The sequence below is a fragment of the Nelumbo nucifera genome, chromosome 4 (genome assembly GCF_055504915.1).
Source record: "Nelumbo nucifera cultivar China Antique chromosome 4, China Antique-T2T, whole genome shotgun sequence".
Classification (NCBI taxonomy): Eukaryota; Viridiplantae; Streptophyta; class Magnoliopsida; order Proteales; family Nelumbonaceae; genus Nelumbo; species Nelumbo nucifera.
In genome coordinates, this window is record NC_142652.1 from 90836807 (window position 1) to 90854488 (window position 17682).

At 36.8% G+C, this 17682-nt stretch overlaps 1 protein-coding gene across 1 annotated transcript; it reads right to left on the reverse strand.

Annotated features, from left to right (window-relative positions):
• Positions 1-1332: 1332 nt before the first annotated feature.
• LOI1 (Pentatricopeptide repeat (PPR) superfamily protein) lies at positions 1333-5291 on the reverse strand. The gene is made up of 2 exons (XM_010278834.3): positions 3360-5291; positions 1333-1937 (listed from the first exon to the last, which is right to left on the reverse strand). The coding sequence occupies exons 1-2, from the start codon at positions 4946-4948 to the stop codon at positions 1472-1474; spliced, it is 2055 nt and encodes a 684-aa protein (XP_010277136.1). The 5' UTR covers positions 4949-5291; the 3' UTR covers positions 1333-1471.
• Between the last annotated feature and the right edge of the window lie 12391 nt (positions 5292-17682).

The window sequence follows — 17682 nt, forward strand, 5'->3', positions numbered from 1 at the left end:
ATATCAATTCAAATTCTCCATATTTAGGGGTTTCAATCACCTTGGGCCCTAAAATCTGCACCACAAAACTTATCCCAAGCAGAAAAGATGAATTCATAGAAAGTCCATGGATCTCTGAAAAGTTTTCAAATAAAAATGGCATTAACTTTAGAGGGCTATCATACATATTAGGGCGGTACAGTGGCTGAAATATTTGGAACTATTCACAGATTACACTGTGGATGACATGTTGAGGAAATGGGGTGAAATTGCACACAGACCAAGTCAGTAATGAATGTGGCTTGGACTCCCCCACCTAGTGGATTCTTGAAATTAAACTTTGATGGTTGTAGTAGGGGAAATCCGGGACAATCGGGGATTGGAGGTGTTTTTAAGGACGAAAATGGGGTCATCTCTGCCATGTTCTCAGGCCCAATTGGAGTGGGTGACTCCCTTAGAGCTGAGATCTTTGCAGTTATGGAAGGAGTCCGGAAAGCTAAGGAGTTGAACATCAAGAAACTCATAATTGAAGGGGATTCAGAGGTGGTGATAGGGTGGCTGACTAAAGATCAAAATGGTTTATGGAAGCAACAATGAGAGGAGGAAATTCATGTGGCTGGTGCGAGAGATGGAAGTTAAGACATGTTGGGTTAAAAGATCGGTTAATTCTCTAGCTGACGGTTTAGCTAAACAAGGGGTAGAAAGGGATTCACTGTTTTGGGCTAAGCTGTAACTTTAGTGTCTTCGTTTCTCTTTTTCTTCTTTTTTTTCTTTCATGAGGCTCTTTGTGGCTCTTGGAAGATAAGTGTGTTTGTCTTCCTCCTGTAAATTTTCTACTGATGATTTAATGAAAGTGTTATTGATAAAAATAAAAATAAAAACTTTAGAGGGAGATAATCACCTCCTAATAGAAATTTGTGAGACATCACATTAGTTGTTTTCCTTGCTATGTGGTGCAGGGTAACTCTTTCGCTGTCACCATTTTTAAATTGACTTTCCTTTTCCCATCACTGTTTTGTATTTATTTATTTATTAATCAAGGGGGTAGCCCATCCCCCAAATGCTGTACCCCCCCAAACCCTCAAAGACAGGATTTGATTTCAGGTCTCAGCTACAACCAGCAGTAGACTTTACCATCAAGTTAGCTGGAACCTTCTCTGAAGCTGCCAGCATTTTTAGTTCAATTAATAACATATAGAGAAGCATATGGTTGTGAATGTGTGATGCACATCATACATGTAGGAACATGATCTCTCTGTAATTTGCACTTGTTAGTTTATAGGACATGGTCCTTTAGTGGAATAGTAAATGGAGTTTTAGTAATTTGGAAATCCTTAGATTAAAATTCACAGATGGATAACGTTAGAGTAGTATTCTTTCTGGACTAGTAAATCATCATGTCGTGAAAACATGTTTAGAAATTCCAGTATACAATTTTGGCAGAAAACTGTCAAAACTCCAAATCATCCATTAAAAATTAGAAATTACCTCATTACCAATAATCTCTACAAGAACATTGGTTGTCCCTAAACCGATGAAACCGGTTGTTGTCTCTAACAATAATTTCTCTCCCAACTATGCCTGAAATGAATTTGATTGCACTGTGACAATCTCCACAGACCCTGAGGTTCTTGGTTATCCTTATAGGGACACCAGGAGGAATAGAGATCAGCCCAAATGCAAGTGCAAGTTTTTCACTATGGTACCACACCTCAGTCTCTTTCTCTTCCTCCTCCAAATCATACAAAGCAAAATTGGTGTCTGGAATGTATCCAGCTGCCTTCATTTCTCTCTTCAATTTCAATAGCATTGCCTGGATTTCAAGGTTTCTCTCATGGGAGGTTTCTTTTGCTTGGAAAACATGGACCACATTCTTTACTGCGATCCAACTGCATCCTGGGCCTTTCTTGATTCCCACCTCTTTCATCTCCTTCCTGACAATTGTGGCTTCTTCCCACCTATATCAAAATGTTAAGGTAATTAGTTGACAGGGAAAAATTCAAGCATGCTTGTGAAAGATTTACCAACCAGAAATCAAACATTCAAGATGAAATCAGCCACATTTCCTAGTTCCTACTTCCAAAGTTGTTCCGATCAAGTGCATGGATCAAGAGCTCAAAATTTTACCAGGTTCAACCTAGGAATATGTTAGGCTCAAAACCAATTCAATTGACTGGATATAACCTGTCCAACCCAAAAGATCACATGCTTTTCCTTCCATCATTTTTTCCTGGGCAAATTTCATTCCCTCCCAATTTTGTCTTCAATTACAAATTCTTCCATGTTGTAAACTATTTATATTTGTATTCAACACACTAAAGTTTGTCTTCAACAACTCCCCTATAAAACCCAGACCCCATTTGAAATTTACTTTAATAACATTTCTGCCCATCAAGCAAACTGGCAAAACGAGTAAACCTAGTTAACCAATAAAGGCAAACAAGTTCTCCCCTATAATTTAATTCTCTATGTATGCACTGAATAAAATGAAGTTTGTTTTCAAATCTCTCATAAAAAAGCTAAGCTGATTCAAAATTTTAACGACTCTTTTCCCCCAAATGAAACCAGAAAAATAAAATAAAGTAAAACAAATTAACCAATTACATTTTTTGCAATCCTAATTAGTATAAAAAATGTAGTATACATCCAAAAAATGCCGAAAATAAGTTATATGTACAAGTTAGTTCCAACTTTTGGACATTAACATTCACATCACCTTTTCCACTCAAAGAATTTATAGTATTATGAAAATTTTTAGTTTAGGATAATACTTTATGGACTAGTTTAAAACTATTCCATTTAAAATATCAAAAATAAATAAGCAGTCAACTTTATCATCCTATGTAATTTTAAGTTAAAATCATCATGGAAAACAAGTTTGAACTTCTATCTTGGTATTCATCAAATACTACAATGAAAGGTTTTTAACTTTTATTATAGTATTCACTTTGTTACCAAGTTGTTGAAGCACAGGGGCCAAAAAACGGTATAGGGGAGAAACATAATTTCAGGAAAAGTTTCGCAGAAAGTGAATCACATCCTAAAGCTAAATGACCTTAAATAATGTATTCGACTGGTCAGTGTTGAGAGTAAAAAAAGAATATTTTGAAAATGTAATTAAGGGTAAAAGTGGCACTAAACTTTATAAGGAATATTTTGAAAATATAATTCAATTTATTAGGCACAAATGCAAATTGTTAAGTACAAGGGAGAATTTGTCATTATAAGTTCAAGAGAGACGACCCTTCTTTTCCTTTCTTCTGGGAAAGATAACTATTTTCTATCATATATCAAAGAAAAAATGATTTTACGTGAAAAGATGTACAATTACAATCTTCAACAGCAAAGTTCTCATTAAATTTAAGGTTATTGAAAATTACCTGCCAGAGGCTGCGAACATATTTGAAAGCAGGACATGGTTGCCAGAATCTTGTGGATCAAGTTGAAATAACTTCTCAGCTGCTATCTTTCCCAGTTCTGGCTTTCCATACACTCTACAAGCCCCTAGCAGAGCTCCCCAAACAGATACTGTCGGAGGGATAGGCATTTTCCTAATAAATTCATAAGCACGATCGACCATCCCAGCTCGCCCTAGTAAGTCCACTATGCATGCATAATGCTCAGCACCTGGCTCAATCCCATATCTCCCTTTCATTGATTCAAAGGTCTGCATCCCCTCCTCCACAGCCCCAGCCCGACTACAGGCTGATAGTACACAGACTAGTGTGACATAATTAGGTACAATCCCATTGGCACCTTGTGTCATCTCCTCAAGCAATGATAGAGCCATGTCAGCGTGCCCTTGATGGGCATACCCACCAACCATTGCATTCCAAGAAATTAAATTCCTCCTAGGCATCTCATCAAAGGCAAGCTCAGAATCTTCTATACTTCCACATTTGCCATACATGTCTACAAGTGCACTCCCAACATACACATTCCCTTCGACACAAGCCTTTACAGCAATGGCATGCACAGACCTTCCCAACTCGAGTCCAGCCAGTCCAGCACAAGCACTAAGAACACTTGAAACCATGAAATCTGTCGGCCTAACACCCTCCCTCAGGGCATGCAAAAATGTGATACAAGCCTTCTCTTCCACATCATTCTGCTCATATGCTGTGATCATTGAACCCCAAGAGACATCATTGGGTTGAACAATTCTATAAAAAACCAACTCGGCAGATTTAAATTCCTTGCATTTCCCATAAAAATCAATAAGCCCATTTGCAACTGAAACGTCTGCATCAGAACCATTTCGAATCACAAACCCATGTAACTGACGCCCAAGCCGGAGATCTGAAGCATCAGAACACGCATTGAGAAATGCACAGAAAGTTATCGAATTTGGTTCTAAGCCTGCGTGTCGAAACCTGATATATGCACCAATAGCGTCATATGGCCGGCCATAGAGTACTGAATTTGAAATGTAAGCATTCCAAGTAGCAACATTCGGTTCGGGCATTTCATTGAATAATTTGCGCGCATCTTCCCTGAGGCCCGTCTTACAGTACATGTCGAACGCACTACAGCCAACAAAGACATCTCCCATCTGACCAGCCTTGAGTGCGAGTGCATGGATCTGTTTTCCAGTGAGCGGAGAGAAAAGAGAGCCCGTGGCCTTGAAGGCGCAAGGAAATGTGAAGTCGTTGGGTTGGATAGATTCACGGCGCATAGCAGAGAACTGAAGAAGAGCCGAGGCGAAATGACCGTTTTGTACGGAACCAGAGATGAGAGCGGTCCAAGTGACGACGGATCGTTCTGGGTTGAGTGAGAGGACGAGGTGGGCTGAGCTGAGGAGGTCGAGCTTGGAGTACATGTTGATAAGGTGGATGGAGAGGAAAGAAGGGAGAAGGCTGCCTAACGTCTTGATTATCTGAGCATGTGCAGCACGGCCGAAGAGAGTGGACTGAGCTGCCACGGCTGATTCCACCAGCGACGCTAGTGCGTTGGGGCTGAGATAGGGCATGGTTAGTGACAATGGTCATTGCTGGTTGCTGCTCGCGGTGGTGTGCAAGTTCTGCAGCATCGGAGTCTCAGAGAGAGAGAGAGAGAGGATCATATAACTGCCATAACGTTTATAACCGTAGACTGTAGCTCCTTAAAAATGTTACGCGTACAACTATTGGTTATTTGATTGGTGGATGGATGGATTATACAGACAGACATTCAGGAGCCCAATCGCCATCTTCATCTCCTACTTCAACATAAACAACCAATAAGATGGCAAGATTAAACTGTTGAAAAGTCTAACTTATAATTTTTCTCAAGTCTTTGTCTTGTCAAATTGAATGTTAGATTTTCATCGAAGATAGATATCCATCTTCTTTTTCTTCTCGAACATCTTGTTTTATTTTTCCATCTAAGCATTTCTCTATTTTGAGAGAAGTTATTTATCTTTTTTTTATTTTTTTTATTTTTATTTTCAAAAAAATAATTATTGTTTATTTTATTTAAATCATTAAAGCTTTATATTATTAGAGAGAAATAAGGTTTTTAAAACCGATCCAAACAATGAATCTGTTAGGAGTCCAGCTTCTGGGTTGAACGATCAGCCCATTCTAACAAAAAAAAAAATTATCAAAACCATTGAACGGTTCAAACAGTTCAACCGTATGGGTCAGCGGTTTGTTGACCAATTCAATGTTTTTTGGCAAAAATTCGGTTTTGGAGAAAAAACGGAACCGGTCCTGGTTTTTCCGGTCCAATCCGGTTTTGAAAACCATGGAGAGAAAGATCACAGGCATCTTATTTTAATTCATGTTATTATTAAAATAAGAGAAACTTTTTAAATGTTATTATTACATTTAAAAGAAACATTTAAGAGAGAAATAGAGAGTAGTAATAAGTCAAATAATAAAACACAAGTAACCAAAATACTATACCAGAATCCGGAACAATGGTCCTTGGACCTTAAATGGTTAGTGGGTTCTCATGCAACCTTGGGCCCCAAGTAGACCCCAGTATTCCTGAATCTCCAACAAGTTGAACTTTTGGTTCAACATCATGATCTTCCATTTGAAACTCTCTCAGTTGACATAGGAATAGAGGTGCAACTTGGGCGGGCCCTGCCCGAGCCCGAATCGACCCAATCCGGAATTTACATGGGCTCGGCTTGGATTTTTGGTCCTCGAGCTGGGCTTGGGGCTAAGAAGTATGGCTTTTTTATTTTTCAGGTCGGGCTCGAGCCTAGCTCTTAGGTAGCCCAAACCCGAGCCGAGCCTGGCCCAATTATATACATTTATACAATATATATATATATGTAAATGTTGCATACATATTTACACACACACACACACACACACACACACACACACACACACACATATATATATATATATATATATATATATATATATATATATATATATATATATATTTGCATAAATACATTTATATATGTATAATTTTAGAGTGGGTTCATTAACCAATCCAAGCCTGAGCCCAACCTGAGTGCATCAAATTACAGGGTGGGCTGGGCTCAGGTTGGGAAAATCGGGCTTGACCTCAGGCTCGAGCCTTAAGCCCAAATTTTAGGGCCAAGCCTAGGTTGACCATAAACCCGGCCCAACCTGCTCAACTTGCACCCCTACACAGGAAGACCTCTATTTGAAAGGCTAGGCCCTACCCGATTCATTTCCGTTGTTCAAAATTACATTCATGCAAAAGTAATTATTTTTGTCAATAGACCTCTGAAAATCGGTTGCTTTATCAGTATTCATAACTGGGTTACCTACCGCTATGAGGATCTTCCCTAGGTTTGTTATTTATGTGGGAAAGTAGGACATCTGTTTCGTCGATGTTCTCAGCCTATGCCTCATATCATTGATCGATCTTATGAATAGTATTTTAATCGTTGTCCTATGAATCTTCCAGGGCCCTGGTTGAGGGCTAAACAAGCACTACGTCAATCTTGGAAGAGGTCGCAGTTTAGTGACTTTGTTAACCTTCCTCCTGCTTCTCCTTCTTCTCCAACTAACCATAATGATGAAGAAACTCCTGAACCGACAACCAATAATTTGACTTCTCAACCCCGTAATGTCTCTTCGGATAATCTTCAGCCAAATCTGTTAGTTGTGTCATCACCATCAGGACCACCCCTGTTCGAGTCTCCTCTGAAACTTTTTAGGTGGCCATCAATACCCAATCTTTATTTAATCGGTTGATGGATGACCAGCCTAGTCTGTCTTCAATGTCTAGAGGAAAATGTCCTCATGTGGACCTGTTGTCAGGACTTTATATAGAGTCTGCTACCCCGCTTCCCATTTATAATAGACCAGAAATGTCAGAGCCCTCTTCATCAACTGAGCATCTCATTCCAGTGGATCATGTAGAGTATTGAGACTCTGATTCTGAACCTGAACATCAGCTCTCGATAAGGGTAATTTTATTTATTTTCACTTGTTTTTCTTTACTGTGGGCGGAGGTGGCTGGCCCTTATCAACCCCATCCTATCCATGTTAATCATTAGTTGGAACTGCTGAGGGGCCTCATGTTCTAAGGTAGTTCAAGGTTTGAGGGATTTTGTACATTGTTTTAATCTGGATTTTATTTTTTTAAGCGAGACAAAAATCCCTCTTGTTAAATTAGATAATACGATAAATAAACTTTGGTATCCTAATTCTTTTGTAATTAATCTAGAAGGGAGAGCGGGGGGATTAGCAGTCTTATGGAAAGTAGGGTTTGGAGTTTCTGTATTTTGGTCGCACTCCAAGTATGTGTTCCCTAAGGCTATGTTTGATTTGAAGGAAAAAGTAGGGAATGGAAGGGAAAGGTAGAGAAACCTTTACAAAGCTTGTATAGGTTTCATTATCTTTCCCTTCCTTTCTTCAATCAAATTCTAACTATTGGCTTATAGGCTTCATATATGGCCCATCTGTTAAACATCATAGGAATAAATTTTAGGCAAATTTAAATGCTTCATTGCAAACAATTGACTTTCCTTTTGTTCTAATAGGTGATTTTAACAAAGTAGTTTCATTAAACTCACTTGATCCTTCATCTTCATCCTTTAATATAACTCAACTAACCTCAACCCAATATAGAAATTTAATCTTAAATCATAACTTGTTAGAAAAATATCTTCAAGGTGGTGGAATTTGTTAGTCAAATAAAAGAAGTACGGGACATATTCAAAGAACTTTAGATAGAGCAGTTATGTCCCCGGATTGTTTACATTTATTCCCAAATGTTTCTTTATCTCTAGGTTCAAAATGGGGATCTGATCATCATCCCTTGTTCCTGAATCTCCACCCTCATATTCTAAACCTACCTAAGCGTTTTAGATTCTTTGAGATGTGGTTAGCTGAGTCTTCCTGCACACAAGTGATGGAGGATGGTTGGAATTGTCAGATCAATGGACATGAGACATATAGGTTAACCCAGAAGTTGGGCAGGGTAAAGAAAAACTTAATCAACTAGAAAAGACAATCATATCTAGATCCAAAAGATAAAATGAAAAAATTAGAAGCTCAAATTATACAGGCAGAACAATTGGAAGATTCCTCTACCTTAAATAGCTTGTATAAAGAATATGAATCTACTATGTAGCAATTGGAAAGTTTTTGGAGACAAAAATCTCGCCACACATGGTTGCATCTAGGAGATAGGAACACCAATTTATTTCATAAAATTACTCTCTTTAGGAGGAAAAGAAATTGTATTGAAGGAGTTATGGATGATAATAATCAATGGAAATCCTCTCATGAAGATATTGCTAAGGTCTTTGTAGAATATTTTTCAGAGCTCTTTTCATCCCAAGATCCACAGGAAATTGAAGAGTTACCTCATTTATTTAATCTGATTATTAATGAAGAGGACAATACCAAATTTCTGAATATTCCATTTGAAGAAGATGTTAAATCGGTTCTTTTTAGCATAGGAAGTCTGAAATCTCCTGGGCCAGATGGAATGCCAGCCTTAGTTTTTAAGGATTGTTGGGATTTGATGGGTTCAAATATAGCACAAGTGGTTCAGGAATTCTTTAGAAATAAAAAACTGTTAAGGAGGTTAAATCATACTTTTATCTATCTTATCCCAAAAAAGATTGATTGCACAAAAGTCCAAGACTACAAACCTATCAGTTTATATATTGTAATTTATAAAGTGATAGCTACACTGATAGCATCTAGACTACGTACTCTCCTAGATAAATGTATAGCTCCAAATCAAGTAGCTTTTGTACCAGGTCGTCATATGTCTGACAACTCCATTCTAACTTAGGAAGTTTTCCACTATTTAAAACATAAAAAAAGAGGTACAGGCTTCATTGCTTTAAAGTTAGACATGTAAAAGGCCTATGACCATCTTGAATGGAGTTTTCTTTTGAAAATCCTATCTCTTCTTGGTTTTTCAAATAACTTTTGTCAAATCATTAAAAAATGTACATCCTCAGTTTCCTATTTCGTACTCATTAATGGTGCTTCAGAATGACATTTTTTCCCTTCTAAAGGTCTAAGACAAGAATATCCTTTATCTCCTTATTTATTTTAGCAATGGAGGGTTTAAGTAGTCTCCTTTTTCAAGTAGAACATGAAGGAAAGATACAAGGCATTTCCATAACTTCTACTTCCCCAAAAATTTCCCGTATGTTTTTTGTTGATGATGTCATGCTTTTTCTACGAGCTCATAAGGAAGACTTAGATAACTTACTCCAAATTATTACCAAGTTTCAACAAGCATCTGGCCAAATGATTAATTTTGAAAAATCTGGAGTATTTTGTAGCAAAAATATTCATCGAAGGCATCAACGTATGATCAAGAGACAATTACACATAGGCCCTCTGAATAAAAATTCTAAATATTTAGGCATCTTCCTCTCTTTTGGTCCCGTAATAGGCATGCACAACTTAATTATATTCTTGAAAATCTGAAGGCCAAATTAAACAATTGGAGAGCCTCAACAATCAGTCAGGCTAGGAAGAAAATTCCGATCCAATCAGTGCTTCAAGCTATCCCTATTCATACTATAAGCCTTATTAAATTTCCCCAGAAAACTGTAGATCAAATGAATAAAGTGATTAAAAGTTTCTGGTGGGGTGTTTCTTCTTCTCGTAAACATCCCTATTGTTGGTGTTCATGGAATGTTCTCATGTTACCCAAATCTTATGGAGGTGTAGGTTTCAAGAACCTTAATCTCGTTAACCATGCTCTTCTCAAGAAAGTGGCCTGTAAATATTTAAATGAACAGTACAAATTATGAGCTCAGATTTGAAAATCAAAATATATGAAAAATCATAACATTATTCCTTACTCCACAGCCATTACCGGTTCTATTTATTGGAAAGTTGTTTGTCCTAAAATAATGGAACTAGCCTTTAAAGTTGGTTATCTTGTAAATGAAAATTCGAATTTTCTTGTCCATCAAGTTCCCTGGATTCAGATAAATCATAAATTCCAATGGATTCCCTTTCCTACTGCCCCTCAATTGAGGAATTTGAATATTTCTTCCCTAATATCTATGGGACAATGGGATACTGATGTAATTCAATCTTTTTTTTCAAGTGAGGAATCTAGAAATGTCTTACAAATTCCTATTTTCCCCTCCAATAAAAAAATCAACTGGATCTGGACCAGTCATCACTCCGGAAAATATACTGTCAAGGAGGAATACAAAATTAAACAAAGAACTCTTCTTACAAATATTTCGAATGGTTTTAAATTTTGTTTATCCAAAGTTTGGTGTTTGACTATTCCTCCTTGTTATCAACTTTTATTCTGAAGAATCCTTAACAATTCTATTCTAGTAAAGGTTTCTTTATCTATGGATCCTACAGATAAACTTTGTGTTTTGTGTGATGAGACAGAAGAAACGGTTAATCATCTTTTCAGCCGTTGTTAATTCTCTCAAGCTGTTCTATTTGAAAATCCTTGGAATTTACATTTACATAATATCTTTCAATATACTTGGATCTCTTGTCTCAAAAATCTATATAACCAACTTTTCCTACAAATCTTGAATTGGATAGCTATTGCCTACGTATACCCGGAATGAAAAAAAAATTCAGGAAAAAGTAAATTTTGCCTCAGAGAATTATTACTATTGTTAATAAAACTTTTCAACAATCAATGGAGTCAAGCCCTGAATTAAATCCACATCACTCCTCTGAAAGTCAAAGAATACAACTATCTATTTCTAATGCTACTAAGTTAATTGTCTTCACTGATGCAGGGAAAATATCGGGTTCTCTTTATAGTTTTGGCATTGTGATATTAAATACAAGTATAGATTGTATCAAAGTTATCGGGGGAAGAACATCACATCCTACTTCTACTGATCAAGCTGAATTGTATGCCATCAAATAGGTCATAATGGAATTGCAAAGTTGGATCAGGAAGAAATATGTATTTGTTATGATGCAAAGCAAATTGTTGAAAACGTCTCCTCTTCCCTGGTTTTGCCACTGGCTTTTGATGACAACCAGGAACTTAATATCTATTTTGAACCTTAATCTTACCATTAAATTTGTAAATAGAACTTTTAATATATCAGCTCATAAGGTCTCCCAATAGACAAAAACTCATCCTTTTATCTTTTTTTTTTTGAATATTACGATTATCCTTATGGGATTCTTAGAGTTGAGACCTTTGTAGATGTCATTTCTGTTTAATATATATTTTGTTTATCTTCCAAAACAAACTAGTTAGCAAACAAGTTATGAGATATGCTACTCCCTAAGCGTTGCTTAATAATTATCTAATTGATATTGATAGCTCCATTAAATAGCACCTAGTTCTGGTAAGGTTTTGCAACGTGTTCAAAACGATCAGCGAAATAATCCAAACTGTATCTCTACTCTAAGAGAAAGACAAAAGAACTCCTGTGTCAAATCATGGGTTACATAAATGCTTCGAAAGTAGCCGCCTGGAATAGACATTCACTACTGAGCAGAGGATATCTTTTGGTTGTATTAACTACAGGTTTTCCATTTTCGAGTAGAGTATTTCCAACACTTGTCCTCCTTCGCCAAATAGAAATCAACCCCACTTTAATCCATTTTTAGCCTGGTTCCGTTCATCTATTCCCTTGATGATATATCCTGTTTCTTATTCGACCGCCAACTTTTAAACCATAAATTTTGTATACAATTTTTTAATTTGATACTTCTCTATTTGTAAGGACATAAACGTAATGTGTTAATTTCATGAATCTTATTTTTTATTAAAATATTTTTATTTTCGAATTTGATCCCTCTCTAATTAAGAGGTCACAAAATGTAATTTAAAATATTATATCTTCCTTCATTCAATTCCCTCTCAATAAGACTTATATTTAGGGTATTAATTCCCATTATTTCATTGAATCAAAGTTTAAAGTATCGATACATATGCTTATTTATAGGTGTATCATATCATATCGTATCTTTTGGTCTCAATACACCTATTTACAGGTGTTTCGGGACCCCATTTATTTCAATAAAAAACACTTTAAAATCATCTCCAAAAATCAAGTTTTGAAAAAAAAAAACTAAAAAAGAAAAAGCAGTGAGTTTTTAGAACCGATACGCCCCTGTCAATACACAAGGGCGTATTGATACTTTGAAACATGCCTATATTAATTAACCATATTAGAGAAACATAAGTGTGACAAAGAATAATTACTTTTATTGATAATATAAATAAAATACAAATTAAAAAAAACCAAAAAATGGAGTTATTTTCTTGTTTGGTGGTGAACCAACAATTCAACCTTTAGGGTCAAAATGTATCAACCATTGATGTTATAGTTAAATAATAATGAAATTTTTCAAAGGTAAAAGCACACAAAAGTATAAAAAATACAAAATATTTTGTAAAAAACATTTTGACACTTCTCTAATAGCATATATTCATCATATTAAACAAAAATAAATGTGACAAATATGAATAATTTTTATAGACATGGAAATATAACAAATTAGAAAATTTTGTAAATATATTATTTATTGTTATTATTATCATAAAGAATTTCTTTTGCACGTGCAGACTTATTAGTACACTTAAATACCCTTTACGTTGAAACACATACAAACCAAGGTTCAAAGTATCAATACGATATGCCCTGTATTGGGCGTATCGTATTGTATCTTTTGGTCTCGATACACCTATTTACTGGTGTTTCGGGACCCTCATTTATTTCAGTAAAAAAACACTTAAAAAACATCTTTAAAAATCAAATTTTGAAAAAAAAACACATTTAGTGGTGATTTTTTAGTACCGATACACCCCTACCGATACTTTGAACCTTGATACAGACCATTGTTTTCAAAACTGGATCGGACCGGATGGTCGGATTGGAAAAACTGGGACCGGTTCCGTTTTTCTCCAAAACCGTTGATTTTGGTCAGCAAACCGCTGAACCGGTCGGTTAACCGTTCGAACGGTTTTGACCATTTTCAATTTTTTAATCTTTTTTAAATTTTTTTATTTTTTTGTCAAAACAGGCCGACCATTCGGGTCGAACGTCAGACCGTTTGAACCGGTAACTAGACCCCTGACCGGTTCGGTCACTGGTTCGTTTTTAAAAACCATAATACAGACCTCTAATTTTAGAAAAATTCACTTTCCGTGATTGGATAAAAAACTTTTATGCCCATAACTATTCGTCAACTTTTCTAACTGATGACCAACTCTTAAACTGTAGAACGGAGTATGACTGTATGAAGTTAGTAGAAGGCAGTCCAAAAATCAAAGAAGATATTGAGGATTAATCGCTTAGAAGAAGTATAATCCTTTGATGCTTTGATTGGCATGGCATCATCCGAAACCCTCGATTTTCAAGCTAAAACCAGAGGTCCATTTAGAACCATAAAGCATTCGATAAAGCTCCCAATCTTGACATCGCTATTAGGATGTTGAGAACCCATTAAGGAACAGCCCCCAATGACAGACTATTAGTAGGGAGATCAGGGATTCTGGAAGTACTGATAATCATAAACTATTGAGGGTTCATCAAAAGTCTGTTAATGTGGATAATTCTCACAAGAAAGTAATGTCCAAGAGACGACAAGATAGGAATATAGTTTTGTGGAATGTGACGATCAATGGATATATCAGACTCGGGGGCTTTGAGGCTGCAAGACAATTGTTTGATGAGATGCCCCAAAGAAGTGTTGTATCCTGAAATGGATCGATGGCTGGGTATTCTCAAAATGGGTTCTTCAAGGAAGCCATTAGGATCTTGTGTATACTGAGAAAAACTGAATTGAGTTAGTGTTCTCCCTCATATCTTCTCTCATACAATTGAATTCAGCCCAGCAATGGATTGGATATTGCAGTGGTAGCTTCCGGTTGAGAAAATTAAATTCAAGCATTCAAGGAGGTTTTAAAATTAAAACGCAAAGGCAGACTTCAGCCTAGAAATGGGTTGGATATTACACTAGCAGCTTTCGACAACAGAATTTGACTGATGAGCTCCTCTTTTGGGTAAAAGACTTAAACCTCCCCGGATATTAATATTAAATACTAAGACATTCCTTGTATTTTTCAAATGGACTAACCCCTTTTATGTGATGTTGTTGGACAAGAATCTCCCTTCCATTAGGATTCTCAAAACACCACCACATGTGAACTCATGTGTGTGTTAAATATTCTCAAAAACTCAATTTTGCACTTTTAAGGTTGGGTTAGGCTTTAATTACTTGTGAATTTCATTGGACAAAGACCTTCACGCAAAGGCTCACCGTTGCCTGCATCTAATTCACCATTTTAACAAAGAAAAACCATTGCTTTGTGTCACTCTTCTTTCACCATATTCATCGGTTTACTTGTTTACCCTTTTTACGGTCAAAACCCTATTTATCTCCCTAGCCCCTAGCATGCTCCCCCTCCTATCAAGGCCCTGTTTGTTTTTCAGTAAGTTATTTACCCGGGTAAATGCAGTTACTTGGGTAAGTTTTTCCTGAGAAACATTTACCCGGATAAGTGCATTTATCCATGTTCTTTTATTTCTTATGTAAATAAGGCAATGACCATTTTAGCCATATTAAAATGAACATTTCTGTCCCATTCAAGTGTTGGCAACTTTTCCTCTAGGTGGGAAGGTTATTTATCCACCTAAGAGATGGATATCACTTACCCAAGTAAATGGTACTCAGGAAAATAAACTTTCCCTGATCCCCACATAAATCTAAGAAAATAATATGAGATTCTTTGTCAATGGGAATCAAAATCCCATTGACCAACTTTCCCCCCTCTCAAAATCTAAAAAAAGAACGCCCCCAAGGAGCAAGCACAGCACTCTTAAGACAAGAAAACCATGATATGTCTTTAAAGTTACAAGAAAATCAAAAGTCAACTGCAAATGGAACAAAAATTCATGCTTTAACAATTTAAATCTGAAAATAAGACTGATGAAGGGAAATTTGGCCCGACCTCGCAATCACCCGACACGTGGCAAAAGCAAACACCTCGGGACAGCGGAGCGCCCAAAACGAGCACCAAAAGTAACGAAGTCCAAGCTCACTACCGAGCCCGAACTCCAGACCGCTCTACTAGGAGCCCGAGCTCCCTACCAAGAGTCCGAGCTCCCTATTAAAAGCGAGCTCCCTATTAAGAACCCGAGCTCCCTACTGAGAACCCGAGCTCCCTGCAAGGAGCACGAACTATCTTGGGCCCCAAGCCTCACAAAGCTGTGACCCGAGCTGGCCCATGGTAGCTCAGAACACTCCCCAAACCGAACTCAAGACATCTCGCTCGCCACTCCAACACTTCGCTTCCGAAACACCAGGCTGACCAAACGTACCTGACACCAAGGACGTCCGTATCCAAGGGCGACGCACCTGACTGATTTGGGATCTGACGCCTGACAGCCGCACTTCAAACGGCCTCTTGCTACCGCCACCTGCCACCATCGTTACTAGCCGCAAAGACGGCTCCGACAAAAGGAGCAGTGGCGGTTCTGTCCGGCCAAAGGAAGTGACATCCGAACTGGCAGGAGTTCAGAAGTAATCACGCTCGATCTGACGGAAGCCTGGAAGTGAGTGCGCGAGGTGGTTATAAAAGGCTCCTACCCCCCAGGAACGAGGTATGCTAACTTTTGCGCTATCTGGTCTATCTTGCCTTTGAAAGAATCTAACTTGAGCTTCAGAGCCCTTACGCCAGGTTCTCCCCGGAGCTTCTCTTCTCCTTCCGTTTCAGGTCCCTGCCACTCAGTTCAGAGGCAAGATCGTTGACAGCTAAGATCGGCCGGATTGTGCATCATCAAAGACCAATAAATATCACCACCATGATTTGATACACATTTGCACTTCTTTCTTGTATCTCTTTCTCCCCTGTTTACTTCTCAGATTTCCATTTCCACCTTAGATCAATAAAAAAAAAAATCAATACGGGGTTAGGAGATGATGGGAGATCTAAAATTCTTAGAAGTAAGAGACTCCAACGGTGAGAGAAAGAGGAACTTGCAAATTAGAGAGAGAGAGAAAGAGACTCAAAACAAATTCTCTGATTTTGCCTGAAGGTAGAGAAGAACAGAACTGTGAAGGAGACACTTTACATTTTGGTTATTAATGTTTTTTTGTTAGAGCTTTACCTTTCGATTTTAATTTATACCTTATATTGTTATGATGTTATTTAAATTATGATTTCATATAATTTTTGTAAAGCATTATTTTATATCTTGAGTATAACCATGACAGAGACACAAGTTCTCTAATTTTGTTTAGTATTAATCCTGTAAGGACAAGGAATGCATTAATCCATTTTAAAAATACAAGAGAGGTCTTAATATTTGACATGAATATCAGGGGAGATTTAAGTCTTTTGCCTAGGAACAACCGATGTGTTCCTCTGTTTCGGTGCGTTTGTCAATTATTCCAATGGTGAATTATTTTGCCATGACAAAAAGCTTACAGGATTGTCTGGCAATAGTTCCTCTCAAACCGATGAACCAAATTGTGGTACTATTCAATAACAGGGACGAGTTATAGTGAATTAGTGACAACAAGGACACTAGTAAAATTATCAGTGGTGAGGGGGGGAAATTTGGGTTTTCTGAAAAATTAAAACTAAAAATGTTACATGTAAGTGGAATCTAATGGTCAACTAACGAAAATGTTATATTTATTGCATTCGATGTTTTAACTTACCCTGACCAAACCGGATGGTTGAATGTTAGACTCAGGAGCCTAAGACTATTCTGGTTTACTTAAATCTTACATTTAAAATTTTTGAAAAACAATGAAAACATAATAGAACAGTTGAAAATCAGCCGGATTTGATGATCCAACCGGATTCAACCACCCGCCCAAGTCAATAAATGCTTGAAAACATAAAATGTCAATAGTGAGATTAAACTCTTAATTAAATTAGTCTATTATCATTAATCCATCTTGGTACTTGTGCTTAAATATACATCTTTAATGTATGTATTTTATTAAAATAGATGTACATTCCCCCAAAATGTTTAAAACAAAATTTGAACTTAGATGTGTAAATAAGACAATGACCATTTAGTCATAAAAATCAATTACTAAAAGGGGTATTTTTGTCCCATTTAAGTATTGTTAATTTTCCCTCCTACCTAGTGGGAAAATTATTTATCCATCTATGAGATGAGTATCATTTACTTGGGTTAGTGATATCCAAGAACATGAATATAAAAAAGAATATGAAATTCTTGGTCAATGAAAACCAAAATCCCGTTGACCAATTTTCCTCCCTCTCAAAATCCAAAAAAAAAAATGAACACCCCTAAGTGTTCATAAAGGCATTTCAATTGCAAAA